Raw genomic sequence first — 25287 nt, forward strand, 5'->3', positions numbered from 1 at the left:
CCTGCTCAGGCCTCTGCTCACGTGGTATCACCCCAGAGAAGCCTTTCCAGTACACTCCATCACACCCACACCTGCCTGCTACGGGTTCTCATCACTGGAACACACAGTGTCTTCTACTCACATTTGGTGTTCGCAACTCTGAGCAGAATATCTTGCACCCAGTGCACCTTGAATCCTTCCAAGCCTGGGAAGCAGGTAGTATTGTTTCTGTTTTTCAAATGAGTCTTCAAGAGATGGCCCAAGGTTGCGTGCATTGCTTTAAGTATTCAAACCAAAATTCAAATCCAGGCTTCTTCCACTCTCAGGGCCATACTGATTTTGGTGACCCAGGGTGTCCTCAGGCTCCGTGTCCTCAGATTCACTCAAACAGCCAACCGACTCACTTATAACTCAGCCTGATTTCTTGCTAAACTGGTTTCCAGTGCACATTGCATTCAAGGAAAGATGTGGAAAGGACTAAATGCAAAACAAAGGAAAGTAAGATGAGCCGAATATGTACTGGTGGCTTCATGCAACAACTATACTTAGAGGTTAAAGACCTCAATTATGTAAGCTGATTGATAAGAGTCTTAATTATTCATGGACTGTGTCCTTTTGGCAACTGGGGAATGCTTAAGGTTGCTTAAAATTACCAAACCATTTCCTTTTGTTTTCAAGATAGACATGTTACCATTAACTGATATGAATGAATAAACAACATGTAGTCTATCCATACAGTGTTCAACACAATGGAACAGTATAAAAAGTATAAAAAGATTGAAGCACTCATAACACCCTATGGTGTGGATGAACCTCAGAAACACTGTGCTGAGTGAAAGCTGGACAGAAGGGGCAACATGTTCTGTGATTCCATTTACATGAACTATCCTGAACAGGGAAATCCAGAGAGACTCAGAACAGATTCATGGGTAGCAGGGGCTGGGGACCCTGACTGCAAAAGGCCGATTTCCTTTCTGGGGAGCTCCAAACGTTCCGGGATTAGACAGTGCTGATGACTGCACAACACTGTGGATGTACCAAATGCGCCAAATTGTACCCTCCAGAATGGTTAAAACGGTAGGTTTCATGTTAGGTGTATTTTACAATGTAAAAATCATCCATGAGTTAGAAAATGATTAAGTTGTACTTCCCAACTACTTTTTGAAATATGCTGAACTCTGGCAAGTTTAATTCAAAAGTGGTTGAAACACCAATGTACTAAATAAAAATTAGAATTATGGAATGCCCAGGCTTTTTTTTTTTTTTTTTTTTTTTTAAAGCCCAGGTCAAGTGCAACTCGATGAGAAGTAGCTAGGCTGGTTGTGACCATGTGGGCAGGGAGGGCATGCTCAGGGTATGAGGGCTGCCCGCTGGGCTCCAGGAATCTGCTTCTGCTTCTGGCTCTTTCTTCAGGACACAAAAGCGAGTGGCACACTGAAGATGGCTCCTGGAGACATAAATGGGCACTTCCTGCGGGCCGGCCCTTGATGCTACCTGCTCTCCTTTCGGAGCCCAGAATTACCCACTGAGCTGCCGCCACGTTCATTTGGACGGGAACGTAGAACAGGATTTCACCTGCTTACAGTCTTGCCTTTGCGAGAGCTGCCGTAGTTCCACAACAAATGGACTCAAGAATCCATACGCACAACTATTAGAGAATTGGAGGGTCAGAGGAGTTCCAAACTGGCTTTCAGGGCCCTGGCGTCACAGGCTCTGGATGGTGACGGCACTTGATGCTTTGCTCACTCCAGGGTCTGCTGCCAGCCCCTTCAGCATGTCTGTCACTGTCCTACTCAGATGTAGTTATTACCGCCACTGCACAGCTCTGCTCCCTCTGCTCACCCACCCAACAACCTCTCCTGCCTTCATGCTGAAATCCTGTCCTTCCTCGAGGTCCAACTCAAGCCCTACTTTACTTAGGAGTTACACCATAGCATTTAATTCCCCCCTCCCCCCATTTTTCATGTTTACTTATTCTTGAGAAAGAGAGAGAGAGTGGGGAGGAGGGGCAGAAAGACAGGAGAACAGAAGATCTGAAGTGCGGGTCTCGAACTCGTGAACTGTAGATCATGACTTGAGCCGAAGTCAGATGCTCAACCAATTGAGCCACCTAGGCATCCCTATACTGTAGCACTTTTGCATTTTGGTGCTGTGCTTGGGAATTTTATCTCCTCCAGCCAGATAGCAGGTTCTCTGTGATGACCAGACCTCTCTTTAAACTCCGGGCTGCCCCACAGTCGTACACAGCCTTCACTGCCTGCCAGGCACCTTCCCTTCTATTCTGCTAACCCCGTGGTCCTCCTTTGCTGGGTAAATCTGTCAGCGATTGGCTCAGGGCGAGACGTGTGAGTTTCAGGAGACACAGGCGATCTATCACTCCTGGGGCTTTTGCTAGAGCTACCGGGAAGAGGTCTTCTTTCTCCAGGAGCTGGTAAGCTAATAGCCTCTGGGGACCCTTGTAGCTGACTCTTGGGATAAAGCCATACAGAGGGGAGCAGAGGCAGGCGATGGAGCAGACTGGCACTGTCGGAGGCTCTGGATTGTGACGGCACTCGCTGCTAGCTAGCACTTTCTCAGTTGTGAGCACCATCAACTCTCCTTCCTTCTGGGTGGTTGCTGCCACTGGAGAAACACTAATGCACCTTCCAGCATCTACTGTGGGCACGGGGTAGGCACAAAAGTAACATTGGTGACTTGCCGGTTTGTTTTGTTTGCAGCTACGTCTAGCGTAGTGAAGCGGGATGTTTTTTGCATTAAAAATTGGTATTGTGGAAAAAAAGAAAAAACTTAAAAAAACATTAAAAACATTTTTAAAAAATTAAAAAAGTTATTATTGTGGTAAAATACACATAACATTCACCATTTTAATCATTTTAAGTGTAGAGTTCAGTGGCATTAAGTACATTCATATTGTTGCACAACCATCACCACTACCTGTTTCCAGAACTTCATCATCCCAAGCAGAAACTATACCCATGAAACACTACGCCCCCGTTCTTTCCTCCCCCAACCCCTGGCAACCATTATTTCACCTTCAGTACCTATGCATGGGATTACTCTAGGTATTTCATATAAGCGGAACCATACGATAGTTACTATTATTGTGACTGGCTTATTTCACTTAACATAATGGCCTCAAGATTCGTGCATGCGGCAGGCGGCATGTGCCACAATTTCCTTCCTAAGGCTGAACAGTAGCCCAGTGAATGTGTAGACCACATCTTGTTTATCATTCGTTCACCGATTTGGCATTCAGGTTGTTTTCCACCGTATGGCTTTGTGGATAATGCTGCCGTGGACATGGGTGGATAGGTGTCTGTTCGAGTCCCAGCTTTCAGTTGTTCTGGGCCTGCCACCACAACTGCCGGATCGCAGGTGATCCTGCTGAACTTCAGAACCCGCTGTTTTCCACGGTGGCTGCACCATTCTGTGTTCCCAGCACCAGGGTTCTAGCACCCCCACGTCCTCACCAACAGTTGGTATTTTCCATTCGGGGGGAAAATATTTAGCTTAAAGATGGGCACAGAACTTACTCTGTTAGCCAGTCTAGAGAAGAACAGCACCGTCAGGTCAATAGAACACCGAGGCCGGAAGCTTCGGCCCGATGTAGTTCTTACCCTCTTTGGTAGCCTCACCGCTTTGTAAACCCCTACTCGGTCACTTGCGGACAGGCTGGGCTACATCTTACGAGGCAACACCGTCCCAGCGATTGGCCCCTCACGCTTTCCCAAAGAGGGGTAAGGGAGAGAGGCCGGACACATTCTGACTCATGGGTAAGTTTCCTCACACCTGCCACCATATTTTCCACAAGAACGAAGGTGCCCTTCATCAACCTCAGGGTGCTCTTACAGAGAACAGGGAAGCTGTGGCATAGCACACACACGTGGTGTATCCCCAGGGAGATGTGCTGGCAGCTGTTGCCTTTTTTACATGACCTCCCCCTTCACTCCTTCCCCTGGCTATGGAAAACCATCAGCTTGAGCCCTTAGGAAGGGATGGAGGGCACTTGAAATACAAGGTCCCGGAAGAGGCTGCCATCTTGTAAAGGCTTTATTTGTACTTCATCATTGTCTCATACAGACTCCGAGGCACCATCCTTTGATCCAGTTTGGTACCCTCCTGACTTTTTGTAGTGCTTTTCCTTAAACAAGAAAATTTTGAGTAAACACTGTATACTGCCAGTTCATCTTTAACAATAATTTAAAAATGCCATTGCCGTTGTATCTCAGTGCAAGAGGACAACGATCAAAGTACAGTACGAGGAATTCACAACATGTTACGGTGGGACAGATGACTCACACTTACGCGTTGGTTGAGACCACACAGCAGTATGTACATGCACCCCAGTGCTTCGAACCCGAAGACGTGCAAGTCGAGTAGAGTATGTGGATTATATAGCGAATTTGGTAAGCCCAGCTGAGGACTCTGTACCTTTGCAAAAATGCTGACGTGTACCCCCTCCTGTAGAGAGGATATCTGTCTTGTCGACTAGCTTCATGGCTTTTTCACTACAAAAAGTTCACTGAATCAGACAGTCCGAAGCATTTCAAAAATTCTTAAAAAACAAGAACACTGACAAAATAATATTAACTTAAAACACTCTAATTCAACGTGGAAATAAACCAAACCAAAACATAACAGTGCAAATTTAACAGAGAGGCAGTCAGTATTGAGCGCAAGGGTGTTCAGAATCTCTTAAAATGTACATCTTTAAAACTTTTATTTTTTTAAATTTATTTATATCTTACCTAGCTTTTTTGTTTAATATACCGTGTGTAAAAAAGATGGAGACAAAAATAGTTTTCTGAGCTATGAAAAAAATTAAGTTATTACAGGCACGTTTACGGTTTCGTTCTAGAAACATCTCAGGTTCACAGGTTGGACATTCAGCAGCTGTGTGTGTTTTAAAAAACATTCTTTGACCTTGGGAAAGCTGCATCTCTCCTTGTGGGCGGAGCTTGGTTGATGACGACGGTGTGGTTATGCAAATTACAGGGACTCATTCCCCCGATGATCCATGCAAACTTGCACTCTCGTCACAGGTGCGTCTTCTCCCCGGGCGGCTCTTCGTCTCCGAGCTCCTCCAAGGAGGCTGGGTCTCCGGGTGACTGAGCCGCTGAGGCAGTGGGGGAATGTGAGGCCCAACGGGACGGAGGGCGACGGTTTGCTGGTCTCTCGGGCCTGGAGAAGCAGGGTTCTAGGGATGGAGCTAGTGCGGAACAAGGTAGTTCCTTCAGAGTCGAGAAAGAAAAAGACATGGTTACTCAGACTGACAACGCATTGGCGGGGTGACTCTTCTCCAACACTTCTCAACAGACTCGAGTTAAATGCAATGGACCAGGGGAAACTTCGGAAAGTTATAGTTTCCTTGGGGAGGATAACTTTAAATGGTAAGTGAAAAATTCAACACGGATGATCAATGACACAGTAATGAGAACATAGCAAATTATGATCAAAATATGGCAATGCCATGAGATGGGTGTGTTTACGCAGCATCTTCAGAATTGGGCTGGAGCCTATGGATGGTGGGGAAAGCCATAGGCCACCTGGTCCTATCCGGACTCAGCTGACCCCAACCTTTTGGAGCTCCTGAAGGATCTGTTAGCCACAGTGACCCGACCCTAAGAGGCCAGCCTCCCTGCGCTTTGGTCTGTTGGAGGCCCATTAAGAGACCGATGACTTATCCAGCTGTATTACAACAAGACTCACCTCGAAACGAACTCTGCTATTGTAATAAACAACTGGGAATAACCCAATAGACTGGCAGTGGGTTCAACAAACTCCCATGGGAAAAACACTGCAGGCAGAAATTTTAACTTCAGTCTAGTTTTCTCTAATGGCTGTTCCTTGCTGCAGCATTTAAAAAAGTGGAATCAGAGTGTGCCTGTGCTCTGTTACAGGCATCCCCCGCCCTCGGAGAACATATAACGCAGGATACACTCAACCATGGTGCACACCCCCTATACTACTTCTTCTCCAGGGCGGCCGTTCCTTTTCTGGTGTTAACGAACATGGAGCTGCTTGTCCCCAGTCTGCAGCATGGGAGACAAGGATGCCCAAACTTGGAATATGCTGGCGCACGGAAAGGCGGTGATGGCGTGAGGAAACCGTGAGTTCCAGAGGGTGGAACCTGTCCGTCCAAGTGACACTCACACAAGAAAAAGCTGAGATGGCAAACCACTGTGATGAAGAATGACAGAGAACACAGACTCTCAGAGCCAGTCAGGAAAGGCGTTGGAGGATTGACAGAGATGTGACAAGCAAGTGCAGAGGCCAGGATGAGGATGGTTAAATCCGCGGAGCAGGGGAGTGACAGCGGAGAAGAGACTGGTGGGCTATGTAGACGGGCAACGTGAGGAGGAGGGGGCAGAGAGGAGGCGGAGCACCAGCCTGGTGCTTCTGGAAGAGCGATGGAGTGAGGTGGTCCCTGCCTCCCTGCGGGCTGGGCAGAAAATGGCGTTAACTCTGGAGGCTACTCCTAGACATTCCCTGCCTCTTTGTGATGGCAAGTTATAGGATAGGATGGGGATGCCTTGATTAGCAAAGCGCTATGGTGATGGGAGCCATGACAACCAGAAAGACCTCGCCCACGAAACTGGCCTGAAATAGCTGAAATGCAAACTAGGCAGGGTGAGGTGTCCTTAGCTCACCTCAGCCCCGTGCACAGGGGTAGGTGGGAAGGAATGCGTGGCTTGGGAAATCTGCTACTGATTTGTCTTTTTGTGTCTCTGCTCCTGGTACCATAAGAGTTGTGTGTTTGAGTATTGTTTAGTATAGTGCATTGTGTATGTATGTTGTATGTATGGCATCGTGTTGTGTATGAGTGTTGTGTTGTAAGTGCTGTATATCCGTGTATGTTGTGTGTTGTATGTGCTGTACATGTTCTGTGTGTGATGTGTTGTATGTGCCGTATGTATGTTGTATATGATGTGTACACATGTATGTTGTGTATATGTGCATTGTGTCATCTTGTATATGAATGTTGTGTGCTGCGCATGAGTATGAGTGTGTTGTGTGTGTTCTACGTGGGGCGGCTGTGTTAAATACTGGTGTGGCCGCTGCCATAGTTTTTTTCCGACACCACTGCAGGCCGTTTCCAGACGGCTGGTGCCGAACCAGAACAGGCTTTTTATTAGACGGCGTGGCGCCACTAGCATCTGGTCGCGAGCCCCTACAGGAAGGGGAGCTCCTACAGGAACTCGTGCGACCACGAGTTCAAGGGAATGAACTCTCTCTTATAACATGCCGGCACATACAAGCAAACGATCCTGTCCTTCTCAGAGAGGCCCCTGCCATGGGCTATGTGGCCTTTTATGTTTGGGGCACGCTTTTAGCCTTTGAGAGCCAATTGCACTTAAGGATTTAGCCCTCGGAGTGCTCGAGTCAGGCCCGGAAGGCAATTCCATGAGACCATTTTTTTTTGGAGCAAGCGATGGCTTTGTTGTTGAGTCATCCAATAAATATTAATTGAGCACTTACTATGTCACCTATGGTGACCACTTGCAAGGACAAGCAAGATACATTTGGATTTATTCCTTCTGACGTGGTTGTAGAAAAAAGAGAGAAAAGCCTCATCGCATTATGGTCGCCCCTCATTTTGGCATCTGGTCGTGTACGTGTGCCTGGTAAATGCTGGCGAGCAGAGGCAGGCCGACTGGGGAAAAAAACTTGGCTCACAGACCCCCGCGGCTTAGGCCCCTGTGCCGGAGACAGTGCCCTCTCCAGTGTCCCTGCACCCCTCTGGAAGCCAACGGGCTGCAAACTGCGCGGGACGGCGGAAATCTCAGCAGCATCCCTGTAAGCGACCCTCACAGCGAGCAGTCGGCACTCCGTGGAACAAACGGGACTGTCTAGGCCCTGCCACTCTGTCCCGGAAGGGGGCGGCATTCCAGGCCAGCACAGGCGGTGGGCTCTACTGACAGGGAACATCTACCCAGCACGATCTGGCCTTGTTTCTGAGTGTCAGATACCAACCCCGAGTTACACGAATGGCCTTTCCAGACGGTGTGCAGAGAAGGTAGGAAGCACTTACGGCGTGAGGCAGGCAGGCCTAGAGTCCCCAGGGGGCAGTTAGTAAGACAGTTTGGTTCTGGACAGAACAGACAGAGAAAAGAAAAGAAAAGCAAGTAGGTTGGAAAGTATTTTTTTTTTTTTTTTTTTAAAGAAGAACAGTAAAGGTTTCAAGTCAACAAGCCCGGTGACAGTTCCAGGGACAGCTATCAGGAGAAACGTGAGGGCTGCAGAAGCGGACAGGCGCACTCGCAGGTACACACGCCTCTGCGTGGGTCTAGTCGGTCCAGAGCGCAGAGGGACCCTCACTATGGAGCAGCAACAGACGTCTCCCTCCTTTCTGCTCTTCCCTGATCTGCCCTTCAGCATTGCACATTTCAGACACCCTCTGGTGCGCAGAGGGATAGAAGTCGTGCGACTGTTACTTGAAACCGAGCACTAACTGCTGTTTGTTTCAGTCACAGTGGACACGTGACCACTGCTCACACTGAAGATTTCCACTAGACACGGGAGGGAAGAACAGCACTGCGTTTCCAGATTATTCTTTTCCTTCACACCAGAACACGATCCCCTCTCTGCTTCTCTGCAAGGTAGAACTGGAAACACGGCTTCAAGAGAGAAAGAGGACCAACAGGGGCCCTTGGGTGGCTTGATCGGTTGGGTGTCCGACCTCAGCTCGGGTCATGATCTCATGGTCCGTGGGTTCGAGCCCCGCATCGGGTTCTGTGCTGTCGTAACAGCTCAGAGCCTGGAATCTGCTTCAGATTCTGTGTCTCTCTCTCTCTCTCTCTCTGCCACTCCCCCGCTCACGCTCTGTCTCTCTCACAAGAGATAAATATTTTTAAAAAATGTTAAAAAAAATCAATATTAAAAGAGGGAAAATAGAGCCATGGAGCGGAAGCAAGAAAAGAAAGGGAGATTTCCCATTATGCCTCTGGCTGGGGATGCCCATGTCATCTCCCTCCCGCATGCAGGCGTCTGAGGGAACATTCAGGGAAGGGTCCACAACAAGAGCACTCAGGGCAGGTAGGACAATCAGCATTAGTCCTGGCAATTTGGGAATGAAAGCCCAGAACTACTTATTACATAATTTATGGAGTGATGGAAAGGGGTTTCCAACGGGTCTAATATAGTAAGTCAATTCAGACAAGGACTAATCCCACTGGAATCTAGAACAAGCAAAATTCCCACAGAAAAGGGAAAAAGAGCCCACGACATTTAATCTCTGCCAGTGAGTGTTCCACACAGGTTCCAAATCCCCGAAAATGTGCTGTGCTCTCTACCAACTGGCCCATCACCTCTTTGGTAGCAACCTCAGCCACTGAGAAGAAAATCTAATAGGCACTTTATAGAGGACCAAAGTGGCAAGGGGAGGGCACAGCTGTGCTGATAAAATGATTTTCATGCCTTTGAGCTGTGATTTACCCATTAAGCAGTTGTCTTTCTATTGCCATAGATTGCTTGGAGCAGTCACTGCAACTCAAAGCCCTTTTTGGTTCCTAAAAATTAATTTCCAGTTACTAATATTAATGGATGCTACAGACACATCCAGCTAATGCTTTGGGACAGAGCCCCTATTTCGACTGGCTCCTCCAGAGTCCTAAGAAGGTAAGACATTCACACAAATAAACCCTCTGCAGTAGTGAGTCAGAGTCACTTACCTGAGGGCCCTGGAGGGATGGGGGTAACAAAAGCCCACAGCAGATCCCATTTGTCACCTGAGGACACTCAACCAAGGGATCTCTTCTTCTCAGAGCATGCCAGGAACTATCACGGACACTCATATGCTTGGAACATGGCCGATATACGATCAATATTGGGTTGAGTGAAAGGCATTGCCATTTCTGTAGGTTGCTGGCAATTTGATGTGGTTTGACCTACCTCAGATTTAAGCTCTACATTCTGAATTGAATACTCCTTGGTGAGATAGACTGGGAACCATCATTCTCCACCCAGGGGGAAATGTGGGGCTGTAGGTGATACAGGAATTACACTGCCCCCTCTCCTCGCCTGGGAAGCCAGGGCTGCCTGGGCTACGGCAGGAGAGCAGTGGGGCGGCCCAGGGAGTGTATTTCTCTCCTCTCCGACCCTTGTCATCTGCAGGGGCTGCCTTGCTTGGAGAATGGTTATGGGTATCTGGATTGCACAGGTGTGGAGTCTGTGTGGAGTCCGTCCATCTGGGCTGGTGTGAGTCAGCCTCACCCTCAAGTCTACACGTGAGATCACTGGCCAAACAGTGTCTGACTGAGGGCAGGGGGCACGTGCTTCCTCACGGCATGAGGCTGGCGCCTTCACCCCTCCAGTCCCAACATTACTGTCAGGCTTTGTTTTGTTTTGTTCATTCATGAAGTGGAAATGGGGATTGTTTTTTACAGTGGTATGGTATGGACATACCGCATGTGGATATGCATCAGAACAAAAATCAGGGCCGCCTGGGTGGCTCAGTAAGTTAAGTGTCTGACTCTTGATTTTGGCTCAGGTCATGATCTATGATGTAGGAGTTTAAGCCCCATGTCAGGCTCTGCACTGAGCGTGGAGCCTGCTTGGGGATTCTCTCTCCCTCTCTTCCTCTGCCCTGCCCTGCTCTCTCTCACTCTCTCTCTCTATCACACACACACACACACACACACACACACACACATTCTCTTTCTCTCTCTCTCTCTCCTTCTCCCCCCCCCCCCCAAAAAAAAAAAGCTTAAATAAAAAAGGACAATATTCCGGGGCGCCTGGGTGGCTCAGTTGGTTGAGCGTCTGCCTTCGGCTCAGGTCATGATCTCACGGTTTGTGAGTTTGAGCCCCAGGTCAGGCTCTGTGCTGATAGCAGATAGCCTGGAGCCTGCTTCGGATTCTGTATCTCCCTCTCTCTCTGACCCTCCACTGCTTACACTCTGTCTCTCAAAAATAAATAAATATTAAAAAATTAAAAAAAAAAAGAACAAAATTCAAGGTTGACTGGTGAGTGTTAAGGGGGATGTAATAATAATTGCATAATAATAACAGGTGACAATATGTGTGGTCATATATAATGTGATGATAATACGTGAGGAAAAGAGGAATAGTAATAATCACATTGTCTGAAGGCAGGATTTTGATCTTATCCATCTGCCTCACCTGGTTTTTGCTGGGGAGATCCATGGTCGCAGAGGGCATGGAATTTGGGGGAGCACAGAAGACTGCTATTCTATAGTGAAGCCAGCACTGGAATCCAGACATTCTCAAATGTCCCTGCTGAGGAATGTTCTAACACTCACACTACCACACCCTCTCTGGCACACCTTTTGTGTTATCACAGATAAAGATCTGGATGGAGCACAGACTTCACACACGCACAAATCTAGGACACAAATTCACACAGAGAAAGAGGGCGAATTATAACCCCACGTGAAGAACCCACGAGCATCCATCACTTAGGTCAGACGAGAAAACCTAAATCAAACCCTCAGCTATGTATTTAAGAAAAGTTCATTTTATTGTCCTCAGTGATCTTCTGAGGATAATAAAATAAACTTTTCTTTAGAAGTAGCTCAGGGCTTGTGTGTCTGTCTCTTCCAGTCTCCCATAAACTCTGTATCTTCCGAGCTCACAAGAGCCTGTTATGGACAAAGATTCTTGAAATTGGAGGACCTAGCACAATCCCCGGCTTACACGTGTTTTCCTGGCATTTAAACAGAAGAGCTGGTAGGGTGAGGGTTGGAATACTCAGCCTCATTACCTCGATGGACCCTGGTTCAGCTCTGACCGTATCTCCCATGTGGCTGTCACTGTTAAGACCGGGGGGCCCGTGGGGGGCCTGTCTCCTCTCCTCCTTTAAGGCATGCTCCAACAGCTTCTTGTGGAGGATCCGAGCTACGTTCTCCGTGAGCGTGTAGCCAGGGGGAGCAGATAAGTCCTGCCTCAAGGGCGTGCCCTCTCCCCCGTCCTCCCTCCACGTCTCTAAGCCAGCCCCGATGGGGCTCGGCGACCGTCCCCGGGAACTGGGGCCGGTGTCCTGGCCTGGGCCCAGCTCCGGCCGAGGTTCTGCTGAGCGAGACCGACTCCCGGCCCGCGTCCCCTTCTGGAAGGGGTCCTGCACCACGGGGCTGTGGTCGATGATGTTGAAGAGGCTGGAGAGGCCATCGTTGATGGCGGTGTGCACGGGGCTCTCCCTTGTGGTGGTGGAGCGGGCCCAAGCCGACTCGCTGCACCCCTTTGGGGCCAGCCCCAGAGAGGTCCTGCTGTTTGGCTGCTCGGCTTTGGGGAGGGGCTTCCTCTGCAGCTTGGGAGACCCGTACTTGGGGGAGCAGCATGTGCGTTCGAACTTGGCCTGCACCTTCTCGATGGCGGGAGCCACCTGCCTGCTCCTAAGGCCGCGGGAAGGAGATGACGCGGGTGTGGCGCCACCCCCCGCCTTTGGCGTGAGACACTTGTGGGGGCTGCTGGTGATGGCGCTGCTGCGCAGGGCTTCGGTCTGCAGACCAATGTTGATGGTCTGGACGGTCTGTGTCCCTGTCGTCTGGGACCCGTTGGTCTGGCAGGCCATGTCCTTGAGAGGAGGCTTGGGGGGACCAGAGCACATGGCGCTCCTGACAGAGAAGGCCACCTCCTTCATGTCATCACTCATGTTCTTGGACATCTGTAGGCTGTGCAGGGGGGAGGCAAAACCCAGGGGGGCGCAGAGGGCACTTTCGAGGGGCCGCAGCCCTCCTTCCATGTAGTCTCGGGGGTGCCTGTTGGGGGCACAGGGCCACCTGCTAAGCACATGTTCTGGGGGGCCCCCCTTGGAGTCTCCAGTGCCCCCCCTGGCTCTGCTAGTGGGAAACGGGCACTCGGGCTCTGAGCGGCCCTTGGCCTCGCCACCTGCCCCCGCGATGCTGTCCACCCTCCGGACCGCAGGCGGGCTGTGCAGCACCCGCACCCCGGCCTGCTCGGCGCACACGTGGCTCCGCAGGGGCTGTTTCTGGCAGTGCTCGGGGCTGGTCATGGTGTCCGTGGTCATGGTGACGCTCGTGGTGAGGTACCAGGAGGAGTCCGGGAAAGGCTCGGCGCTGGCCTCGTTCCCTGCCCGCCCCACCTCGGTCCTGTCTGCCCAGGGCTCTGGGGGATGCTCATCCCAGCTCTTGCTGTTGAACTCCTCGATGTACTTCAGGTCATCAGGAGACAGGGGCGGGGTGATGTCCTCCTTGCTGCCGGCAGCCGGCCGGCCCTTCTCCGGCAGGAAAGGAGAGACGTCCATCAGACGCTGGAACTCAGACATGGAGGACACGGACACAGCCCTGGGAAAAACGGGAGAGAAGGGGGTGTTGGCTGACCCGCTGTCCCCGGGCCCCGCGCGACACGCGTGTCCTGCCCACAGGACGGGTGCCTGCTGTGTGTCAGTCTCCACCTGAACGACTAGAACGCTCTCTAGCTGTTTGATGTTCTCCACTCCTGAGCTGCCCCTGGGGATGTTTAATGGACTTTTCGTGGTTCTGGAATGGTTCCGGAAGCCTTGTGTGAGTCAGAATTTAATACAGGTGACCCTCAAACACTATGGGAACAAGTGGGAGGGAGGCAGGGCTCCAGGCCCGTCAGCGCTAAGCTCCGAACCCCCTTTGGAATGGTTTCGTTTTGGCCTGTGGATGCTCCACAGGAAGAAGGAAACGTGGATGATGAGCACCTTCAATTCCTAACCTACCAGGAGTTTCCAGAGTTCTAGGCATTGGGGCAGGTACTTGTGGCGTGACAGGAACACAGCCCCGTCCTGATCCCAAGCCAGCCGATGGTATACAGGCAGGGGGTGGACACCACAACATCCGGGCTATAATCCGAGGTCCTGCTCACCCACTGACCTCATTCTCTACTGGATGTACTTCTAGTGAAGCACAGCGGACCCCTGAACATCTGGGGGTTAGGGGATCCGGCCCTCATGCAGTCAAAAACCCATGTATAGGGGCGCCTGGGTGGCGTAGTCGGTTAAGCGTCCGTCCGACTTTCGCTTAGGTCGTGATCTCGCGGTTCGTGGGTTCGGGCCCCGCGTCGGGCTCTGTGCTGACTGCCAGCTCAGAGCCTGGAGCCTGTTTCAGTCTGTGACTCCCTCTCTCTCTGACCCTCCCCTGCTCACGCTGTCTCTCTCTCTCCTAGAAATAAATAAAAAAAAAACCTTAAAAAAAATTAAAAAACAACAACAACAAAAAAACCCATGTATAACTTTGGACTCCCCCAAAACTTAACTAATAGCCTACTGTTGAACGAAGCCTTCTCGATTAACACATTTTGCATATGTATTTAAGACTGTATTCTTATAATAAAGGAAACAACAGAAGAGAAGACGTTATTAAGAAAACCATGAGAGGCACCTGGGTGGCTCAGTCGGTTAAGCGTCGGACTTCAGCTCAGGTCATGATCTCGCCGTCTGTAAGCATGAACCCTGCACGGGGCTCTGTGCTGACAGCTCAGAGCCTGGAGCCTGCTTCAGATTCTGTATTTCTCTCTGCCCTTCCCCCGCGCATGCCTCTGTCTGTCTGTCTCTCTCTCTCAAAAGTAAATAAACATTAAAAAAAAAAAAAGAAAAGAAAGCCATGAGGAAGAGAAAATACATTTACAGTAGTGTACTGTCTTTACTGGAAAAAATCCACAACTAAGTGGAGCCATGTAGTTCAATCCATGTTGTTCAAGGCTCAACTGTATTCAGTGTAATCTGCGGAGGCCAAATGGAGGAAAGCAGGGAAGTGGACGGTGTGACAGGTGTGCACAGAATGTGCAAATACCACCAAGCAGAAATTCCATCTGGTTGGTCCCATCCAAATCCACCAGCAGGGCTCGGGTGTCCCTTCCCTGCCTGCTCCCTCCGTTAGGGCCAAGCCTGTTTTTTGTGAGGTTATGGGGATTCCAAAATGCTAAGACAGGAGGCTGCTGGAGTGCTCAGGCAGCTTGTCACACCCCCCACCTCCGAGGGCAAAGAAGTGGTGGCCAGGAAGGAGGTGTGGGGCTGGCCATGCCTGCCCACTCAGGTTTGGACCCCCTGGTCAGAAATCCCTCCTGATGAGGCAGGGGGAGGGGACGGAAGAAGTGTGCAGGCTCACTGCCTCTGCAGCCAGACCACTTCCTCATGGGACATACTCATATCCTCACACCCTGAACAGAAGTTTAAATCCCTAGGGTTCTAGACCAGCACAGGTGCTGTCAAGCGGGGTCCCGGACGGAGAGTACGTGGGCCACTCCTCCGCAAAACCCATGAATGATGGTGAGGCCGGAGCCTGAAGGACAGAAACGTGCCTCAGCGGTTTTGGGTGATTTGGGACGAACAGATATGGGCCAAAATGGGAAGGAGACAGTAGTTCATGGACTTGAAGTTTACAGGAAAACCAGGGATGGAGAGATCTGGAAACCGCGAACTGCCCCGAGGAGACATTTCCTGTGGTGGAAATAGCATGCATTCATCTATAAAGAAAAAGCACGTGTGTGGGGCTGGGGGCAGGGGCTTGTGTACAGGAAACCTTTGTACTTTCCGCACAGTTGTGTATTTTTGATGTCTAAATTTAAACAAATTTGCTTAGATGTATTGTTTCAGATACATCCTATCACATGTATGGCCTAATATATATGATAAGTAACACCACCGACAGCACTTACTTTGTATTTACTTCAAAGTTTACTGTTGGGAAATCTCTCTCTCTGTCTCTCTCTCTCTTTTTTTTTTTTTTTTTTTTTTGAAGTAGGCTCCACACCCAGTGAAGAGCCCAGTGAGGGGCTTGAACTCACGACCTTGAGATCAAGACCTGAGCTGAGATCAAGTGTCGGATGCTTAATTGACTGAGCCACCCGGGCACCCTGACTGCCAGGAAATATCTTAATAAATCCTCCTGGGAAAGCTTTAAGTGCACAGTATATAAAATGCCTCGCAGCACATCAAAAAAGAGTCTTTCGAGACTAAATGAGAAGAGAGGGGTTTCTGGGCTTTTCAGAACCCACTGAACACAACATTCCTTTATATACACAATACACAACTGTAACTGTTCTCACCATGACACTAACACCCACACAAGTACAGCATGTCTCCAGCTCTTCTGTGGTGAATGACATAAAATAACCATATTTATGGAATCAATCATAATAAAGCAACTACTTACTCAGAAGTCTTACTTTAAGTCATTTCGAAGACAGTGTTATATCATGACTGCAGTGACAAGACAGAGTTATAAGACCAAAAGATTTTCATTTCAGTAGCCTGACTAGTGTTGTTCATCAATCTTCCTTACCTTTGAAGATTTCCCTTGTGGTTTTCTTCTTCCTATAAAGGAGAAATAAGATCGTCTGAGTCAGTTAAAACTGGCTACCTAGGCACCTGCGACTTGCTAAGTTTTGCTCTTCTTCCATAAGAAAATACCATTTAAAATTCACACCAAGGCCAAGTTTGGGTTGGGAGAGCTCAGCCCTTTGAACTACAATAATAAAAACCAGAACCCACAGGGTGATGAGCGATTGGAGCTCCCGCAGTCCTGGAAGGAGCCTGTGTGTGTGTGTGTGTGTGTGTGTGTGTGTGTTTGGGTTAAGCCTCGCTGTAGAAGTTGATGCAACCTTCTTAGGTGTGAGTACTTTCTTGGTTGTAAGCATGGCCATTTGGAATCAGAGGTGAACTTACGACTTCCGCTCTGTACCAATCAATGTGGGGCCCCGGTCACTCTGGAGCTGGGACAGGGCAGGCTCCCCACCCCGGTCTGCTTTCTCTCTGCTGTGCGGCTACACCACGGGAGTTGCTGATAGATCAAACAGGGTGGCGTATTGGTGATGTCATGCCACCTGGCTACATGCTGCTGAGAAGGTACATGACCTCACAGACACCTAACTCAAGTATGACTGACCCACATTTCAACACCACTTGATGAGAACTCTTTGAAGTCTGGTAAGTGTTTGGGACAGGTTCAATGACAGGTACAGCAACTTTTAAACTGACCCACATGTAATGATTCCTAAAAACAAACCCGGTTTTAAAACCTAGTTGTTGAAAGGGTGTGGCCAGGAAAACCTAATGTTGCACGTGGAAATTTCAGCCCAGAGCTTAGCTCACAGATTTGCTGATCTAATTTACGCCTGGCTTCTCAGTGTTGGATTGTTTTTTCCCCTTTGCACAGAACAAGAATTTATAGCACGTCATTGTTCAGTGACACTTACTATTTCCAAATGTGAGCACTTTCTTTAGAGCTGATTTTATTGTTACCAGCAAGTCGTTTAGAATCAGAAGGCTGCTATGATTTAAAGAGAGGTTGAAGACCTATGCTTCCCAGAATGAACTGTCTCCTGTGTGTTTTGCTGGACCTGCTCATGTGGGAGGGCCTGTCGTTCACAGAGGACACAGTCCTGTGTCTTCAAACCCCAGACGTGGTGGCAGAGTGCACTCGACCACAGCGCATGCTAGGAGTCTGGGGTCAAGACCACCAAGCAAAGCTCTTAAGTGTGAACGTTTCATGTATACCCAACCCAGACACCGCCTCGTGCAAAGCCTTGGAGCCTGCAGACCACACGGCCAGGTTTCCTGACAACCCCCCCCCCCCCCCGGTCCTGCAGAAGTTAACTGGACCCCAAATCCCAAGCCGACCTGGGGGAGGCAGTTCCTGAACTCCCGCTGGGGCCCGCGGGCCAGAGGCTCCTCTGATTCGTCATCCAGGGACAAGGCGTCCAGGTAGAGATTTTCCCGTGCTGAACACCTGTCCGATTCCTTCAGCTTGGACAGCGGCCGGTCTTCAAATGGGGTGGAGTCTGTGTCTGCGCAGGGCCACACCCCCAAGGGGCGGGGCATGCGGGGGCTTCCCGGGTGGGCAAAGGGGCGGATGTTGCCTTCTTTTGGATCACAGAGGAAACTGCCGCTTCTCCGGGGGCTGTTCTCTTTCTGCAACTTGAGGGTTTTAAACATGTAAACAGTTAGCCTCACTTTTCTTTTGCTCTCCCTAAGGCCACTCTTTCTCTCCCATTTGGAATTACATTTGGGCCCATCGGAAAGACTGTGAGAAGTAAGTGTTCTTAAAGGTCTGACCTTAATTTCAAAAGTAACACAACATTACAGATGCTTTTTTTAAAAAAAATCACAATTTTATCTGGACGGGAAAATCTGCATTAACCACACACACCAGAAGCCAACTCCTTCTGACGAGAATATATATGTATATATATATTCCTATGTGTAACTTGGCGTACTGCTCACAGGAAATTATACATTTATTTAAAAAAATTGAACACTGTTAAATGACATATTTAGAATTCCCTTTATACCTTTAGAACTTAAGGCACCCTCAATGGAAAACCATCAGTGATAGCGAATTTCTGAAGGTGAATTTGATTCTCCTAACCAGCAGGTTTCCTAATTATAATACTGTCATTTGGGATGGGACCTCTACATAAGGCAAGTGATCGAATTGGGTGGTACCACTGGGTGTCAAAAACAAACTTCCACTTTGCTTGAGGGGGTTATAGCTTAGCTATAAAGTCGATTAAAAATCTGATCTGACTGAAAAAAAAGAAAAATACGCCATATACTTTAGAGTCATACTTTTTTTTTTTTTTTGCCTGACTTGGGAAACTCGAGAAGCAATAGTGGGGAACATGCAGGACCCCCTGGAGTTAGGGAGGCCCGAGTTGGAGCCATTGTGTTGTGGCTTGTGTCCCCCATCTGTGAAAAGGGGACAGCACAGCTTCCCGCAGTGGAGGGGAGCAGTGCAGGGGCCTTGCACCGGCAAGGAGAGCCCGCAGGCACTGGGCCCACTGTATAGCTTACTGCTTGTCGCCAAGACCACCACTGACCTCGCTCGGGCCTGGGAGCACTGATACACGTCTTGCCTGTCTACGGCACTAGAACTAACCACGTGGAGCCGTTTAGGAAGGGGGCCAATGTGAAATCACAGGGACAGGCAGAGAAATGGTGTGCAGGGCCGAGGCTCACTCCCTGGGGAAGCCCTAACGGATCGCTTCCCTCTGGACTTTCTGGAGCTTTCCTCACCGCCTTCCTTTCGAAACATGCGCAGAAAGCACAGCTGAGGCCTGAGGCTATTTCCACCTACATGACTCCGACTCCGCTGGGGTCTTTACTGGGTGACCCGCTCACATGCTCTAGCGTGTTGGCTGCTCTTCGGAACAAGAAAATTATCTCAAGGGCGAAAGTGACATTTGGATTTGTCAAAGAAGAAAGATTTTCAGTCCTCAAGTACGGGGGCAGTGCCAGGAAGTTCCAAGACTCCCTTGGAAGCATTAATTTATTTTTTTAGCAGCATATTTCACCAGCTACACCTCTGTGTCCTCATTGACGCTTTCATCCATGAGTGGGAGGTATACGTGGCCTTTGCATCGTCAGGAACAAAGCCATGTGAAAGAACGGGGACAAGGGACTTTTCCTCATTTTTAGTAATTTCTGAGGTGGTGATTATCTTCATTTTCTGAGAAAGATGGAGATTCAAGTAGACAGAACTTAAATGTTAGAGTCTGAGGAACGGTCACAGCTGAATTAAGGAACAAGCCCATCACTCTGGGTTTCAACTCCAGCCCCTCTGCTCTCAACTCTGAGACACAATTCTTCTCAGTTCTCTTAAAGATGTTAATGTTTTCGTAAAAAAAAAAAAAAAAAAAAGCCAAAAACCAAAACCAAACAACAAAAAGGGAAAGCTTTTTATTATGTTCATCTAACGCATGTCAGCGCAATTTAGTTTCAACACATGATCATCCCTAAGCTATTTTGGGCGAGAATTAAAACGCAAGAATCACATTCAAAGCTGTAAATGTGCACCGAGGGTGTGTGTGAAGGGGAGGAAAGAATGACTAAGGAGGAGAGCTTTGAACCAGCACATTCTAACTCAGCAAAGTGGGGATTCAAAAATAAACCCAGGCAGCCAGGAGCAATGTATACTGAAGCCGGGAAGTGTTAGGTTTCCTAAAAATGAACTGGAATGGGTTGGCTGGAGGTTTCTGCTGTAAGATGCCTCTGGGGTGTTGTAATAGAATAATGGGTCCTTAAAAGGATCGGGTTTCCTAAGAGAGCCATTTCAAACCAGCCATCAGCACCTACTGTACTCAGAATCCTGCGGTATGAACAACTTTTAGCGCAAACAGAAAATGGAAAAGATTTGCATTTCGAGGAATACAGGAAACAATCACCCCTCAGCGGTGTCACCTCACCCACAGTCAAAAGAAAAAAAAGGTCACTCTGAACAGCTTTTAAAAGAACAGCCTTTCAAGGTTGTAGACGCAGCTGATTTAAGGAAGTTTCTGGAAGGAGAACGGAATGACACAGGGTCTTTCCTGTAGCTCTTCAGTACAGTGGCGGGTCCTGTATCATCTGCATGTTAACCGGGAACTGAATTCTAAGGAGAAATGTAGTGTGACTCCATAAAAGTTAACTATCTATCACCCAGTCAAAGCTGGACCCGGACAAGAGATGTGGATAAGACAGATGATATGCGTTATATGACCTTAATCACATTCCCACAGTCATCCATCATATAAAATGCCTCATGTGACACAGAAATTATGTCGGAATTTAATGACACCAGACGAGTATGAAGCATGTGTTCTGAAAGTGGAAAATGGATTTAGTGTTACTTCCTTCACCAACTGTGTTAGGGTGATCACAGTCAAGGTTACATGGCTCACCACATGATGAAGAATGTTCACTTCTATTTCTTGTTTATCTATGGAATGTGGGGCTAAAAGTTCAACGAAGGATAAACAAAATCTCCACACATACACACACTTCAGTCAATTTCCTTTTTTACGGAGAACACCTATAACTGCTTTATCCAATTTTCAGGATTGGGTACCAAGGCTTATAAAATCGTCTTTTAAGATGTTGCACATTTGGAGGAAAGGGCCAGATTTATTTTTGAAAGCCACAACCGCATATCTGAAGCATCATTCACTGGCAACAAATCCTTTTCTAAAAACAGCAGTGAGATCATTGCACAAAGCCGGTGGGACCCACCGCACAGGTTTCGGGAACAGATGACGGCCTGGCACCCGTGTGTCTTGAATCCATTATGTTCAGCGATGTTAACCTTGGGGACTGAAGTTCTGAGGCTGTCAGCTTGGTAGAATTGCTGCAGTCTTGCATGGAATTTTGTCTTGCAGAATTGCATGGAACACTGACATGAGTCAGAAATGGGGTTCAGTACTTGTCCACTCTTATCTTTCAAAATACTGTTTCTTAAAATGGGGCGACTGCTCCTCCCTGGCCATGAACTCTTTTCCAAAGTTGAATGTCATCAGATGTCTTACTATTTTTTCCTTTACTAGGAGTTTTTCATTCCCAAACCCTAAAAGGCTTATTTAAATGACAGCCAGGGCGTGACTTCTAAAGAGCGGCAGTGACAGGACCAAGGAGCCCATGGCTAACAGGCAAAGGGGACCCCAGAGGGGACATGGCAGGGATCGTGACAGTCTTAGTGTGGTACAGGAGGGACATAAGTGAGCGCTCCTGGAGGGAAGGCCACAAGGAAACCTCTGATAACAGGTGCCTGGAGTTACAGAGATAGTGGTTAACTGAAGCTGGATGTGATAAATCAATGACCATTTTGCAAGAACACCTGCTATTTTTGCCTTCGCAATTTCCACCCAACAGCTGATCCATTCAGCAGAGCACAGGCACACAGAGGATTTAATAAGGAAGATTCTTCTCAGATGATGCCTTTCTAGGCCAAACAGGAAGTGGTTACCTTTCCTTTGATAGAATTTGGGGAATTTTGAAAGGAGCCACGTCAGATATCAGTATGGTGACTCAGTTGTGTGAGTAATCAAATCGAGGAAGAAGTTCTGCCCCTTTCTATCTGCAGTGTGCCTTTTTCTTTTTTTTTTTAATTTTTTTTTTTTAATTTATTTCTGAAAGAGAGAGACAGGATGAGCAGGGGAGGGTCAGAGAGAGGGAGACACAGAATCTGAAACAGACTCCAGGCTCTGAGCTAGCTGTCAGCACAGAGCCTGATGCAGGGCTCGAACCCACGATCCGTGAGATCATGACCTGAGCCGAAGTCGGACGCTTAACCGACTGAGCCACCCAGGCCCAGTGTGCCTTTTTCTTAATGCTTTCTGAGCCAAGGGCTCCTGGGGTTTTTTTGGTGGTTTTTTTTTTTTTAGCTTGTTCATTTTCTCTTCTTCCCTGACAGCATATAGAAACTAACCCTGGCCATTGCACCTGCATAACACAGGTACCACATCTGGGGATGACAGAGCACATTTTTCAAAAGGCTCTCACATAAATGCCGGCAGTATTTGTAATAGAGTAATAAGGTTCTTTTTCCTGAACTTGGTTTCTTATTGATTAATACATTTCCTTGAGGCCTCATAAATTTATAAGGGTGACTGGCTGAAAGAAATAAAAAAATACACATATGCTATGTAAAGATCCAGCCAGGGAAGAATTCCAAGCCTTCATCAGTTTAATGTGAAAATTTAATTTGTGCATCACTCAGGCATGATGGCAGCTATGCAAACTGTCCTAAGTCTGACGCAGTGTAGACAGTGATTATCTGGAAGGTAGAAAAACAACTCCCCCTCCCCCACCGAATCCATCTGGGTGCTGGAATCATTTGTTTAGCTGAAAGTGGGGAGCTACCAGCTCCCTCCATGATGACAGTCCTACCTAATCACAGCTCAGCAAGATCCACAGCAGGTGCAAACAGCCTGATTTCCAAAACTTAATTCAGCAATTCCTTTCCTAATGGACAGCAATTCCATTCAAGTTGGAGCAGTCACTGTGACATCTTTAGTGTCCAACTTCAAAGGTAGTTTGCTTCTTGGCAGGAATCACCTTGTTAAGACCTGAAATAACCTCATCTTTCAAGTTTAGTCTTTACCTTCCTTTAAAAAGTTACCCCCCAGCCCTGACCACAGAAATAGCACACATATACACATAAGGAGGTGACCCACAGGCTTTGGGATGAGAAGATCTGTATACTAACAGGGCCGAGTCTGGGTCTCCCATGCTAGAAATTCTGCTATTTTTTTCCACTTCCTTTGGAAGCCTGTGAAACGTCCTGATGTAGTAAGGACCTCGCAATAGGCCGATTTGTTTTCTCCCGAGGGCTCTGATTTCCAGGTCAGTTTAGTTGTGTGTGTACCCTCTTCCCTGTTCGCTGGTGCCCGGGTGCCCCCTTACCTGCTCTATTCTCCACAAGAGCTCCTTCTTCTGTCGCTCCCACTCCTGCCGGTCTCTGTCTAGACGCTCGAGGAGTTCCACCTTCTCTCGGTTCCAGTTCTTTTCGCTGTGATGCATCTGCCAGCGCAGGTCCATGACCAGGCCGTGACTGTCGGCGAGGAGCTTCTGGTGTGTCTCCCTCTCCTTCTTGAAGGCCCCTTTGCTGTCGGTGGAGGAGCCTGGTTCTCCCAAGTTCTTCTCCGTCTTCTCTTCCAGCTGGCAAGGAGAAGAGGCTCAGACCTTAATCCCTGGCCAGTCCTGTATTATCCATTTTTGGCAGGGTCTGAAACATCCTTTCTCTCTTTCCCCATGTTTCCCACTCTTATTCATCTTCCAAGACTCATTCTAAGGACCTTCATGACCACCCCCTCCCTGAAACCTCAGGCTGGGGTGTGTGCCCTGCACACGCCTACTCCCCGGTGCCACTGTGTATAGCCCTGGTGAGGCACTTAGCACACTATTTTAAGTTGGCACCCTTGTCTGGGTCTCCCATTGCATCGAGAGCCCCTTCAAGAAATATCTTATTTGTCGGCATCTAGAACAAGGTCTCAGTTGGCAGGTAAGTGAAGGAATCACAAATTTGGGCATTGACACAATATGGCCTCCACTGGGATGCAATACTTAACTTTTGGTAGAATTCACTTGTTTTGCCTTTAAGCAGAAGAGAGTGAAGATGGGAGTATTATAAGTGATCTAGCCTCGGCCTGCGTTCATTGCTTCTGGGGCTGCAAATGTCTCAGAAACTTCTTCAACGATTTGGGCAGAAGATGAGTCTTTACCTAGTACCACCTGGCTTCTAGGTTTGAAGCCCTATTTTTATTTCTTGGTGTTTAGTGACTCTTCCGGAGGCTGTATGTGTAGCACATGTGTGGGTGGATGCCAGGTTTCTCTAAAACAAAGCTGAAATATTTTGAAATCGGCCTCATCTCAAAGATTAGGCCTCCTTCCTTTAGCTACACCTACACTTACATCTTTGAAAATATTTAGCTTTCTCCCCCACAAACATATTTTAAAATAGGTGTAGAGGCAGCTCACCAGAGAGCATCCTTACTCATTTTTCCTCCACTGCTGACTCTTCAGGCTGTGCACTGAGATAAACAGAGCAGCTAGTAAGAATCTCCTACCGGGCAAGGAGGCAGGATTCATAACTGGGTCAGCGGCTCCACCAACCTGGCCTGGTGCTTTGGCTTTGCTATGCTTTGCTGCTGCTTCTGCAGAGAAGGCCGTGTCTCCGCTCTACCTGGGGCTACGAGCCTGACACCACTGCTCCCTTGGGTCAGCTGGCAATGCACTTGAACTTGTGGGTGTACCAGGCAAGCTGTCTGCTTTTGACATGACAGGCCCTTTCATCTCTTACCAAGGCCATTTGGAAGACGTCTCCATTCTGGGCCAATTTCTTTGTCTTTCATGACCTGGCCAATTCATATAAAATTTATTTAGTTTAAGATTCGCCTCAAAATAGGACCTAGAAAGTCGATTATCAAAGATGCACAGATGGCCTCCCATCATGATCAAGGGGCTGGAAGAAATCTGGAGAAACAACCTGAGCGAGCAGACTCTGGGCAGGGGGTGATTTTGGTTTTTAAGGATTTCCAGGGAGAAAATGCTTAGAAAAGGATGTTTCTGGAGAACCGTGACTTTAAGAACCATGGCCATGGTCTAAAATCTCAGAGGAGGCTCTGCTCTGTTGGGAGGTGCAGGCAGGACCCCGTTCTCTACTCTCAAGCACTGAAGGCTCCATGATCTGAGACCAGCCGCTTCTTCCAGGGGATATAAGGACATGGAAACTGATCAGACTTCCAGGGCACGTAGTGGAAGGTCTACAAGCTCTCTTCAGTATTCAGAGAAATCTAAAAGAATGCACATGTTTCCCTTTTCCAGAGATAACTAAGCCACGATCTGCATTTTCTTTGTTTGTGTCTGAACTATGTCAGCGTATTCTGATCACCACTTCGTGCTAGGCCATCCTGCGACGGGGCTAAGTACCGCCTTGTTCAGTGCAGAATGGGGAAACAAATGCTACTGTCCAAAGGCGTCCAGTGGAGGCTGTGTTTCCTTCTCGGGAGAGGGACTGGGAAGGGGGAATCAGGTGCCTCGGGAAGGCTGGGAATTTTAAGGGGGAGAGAGAGAGAAGAGAGAGAGAGGAGACAGAGAGAGGAGAGAGAGGAGAG

At 48.5% G+C, this 25287-nt stretch overlaps 1 protein-coding gene across 4 annotated transcripts in view; it reads right to left on the minus strand.

Annotated features, from left to right (window-relative positions):
- Nucleotides 1-4014: 4014 nt before the first annotated feature.
- The window catches only part of MTCL1 (microtubule crosslinking factor 1), a 126405-nt gene continuing 105132 nt past the window's right edge, over nt 4015-25287 (minus strand). For all 4 annotated transcript variants that reach the window (XM_039255232.1, XM_039255231.1, XM_039255233.1 and 1 more), the window contains 5 exons: nt 23078-23332; nt 17543-17839; nt 16206-16237; nt 11702-13241; nt 4015-5210 (listed from right to left, as the gene is read on the minus strand). In XM_039255232.1, the coding sequence (XP_039111163.1) occupies nt 5016-5210; nt 11702-13241; nt 16206-16237; nt 17543-17839; nt 23078-23332 (2319 nt within the window). In that variant the 3' untranslated portion in view covers nt 4015-5015. The remainder of the gene's footprint in view (nt 5211-11701; nt 13242-16205; nt 16238-17542; nt 17840-23077; nt 23333-25287) is intronic.

Source organism: Hyaena hyaena, unplaced genomic scaffold, assembly GCF_003009895.1.
Source record: "Hyaena hyaena isolate Hyena2069 unplaced genomic scaffold, ASM300989v1 scaffold_515, whole genome shotgun sequence".
In the NCBI taxonomy this organism is placed as follows: domain Eukaryota; kingdom Metazoa; phylum Chordata; class Mammalia; order Carnivora; family Hyaenidae; genus Hyaena; species Hyaena hyaena.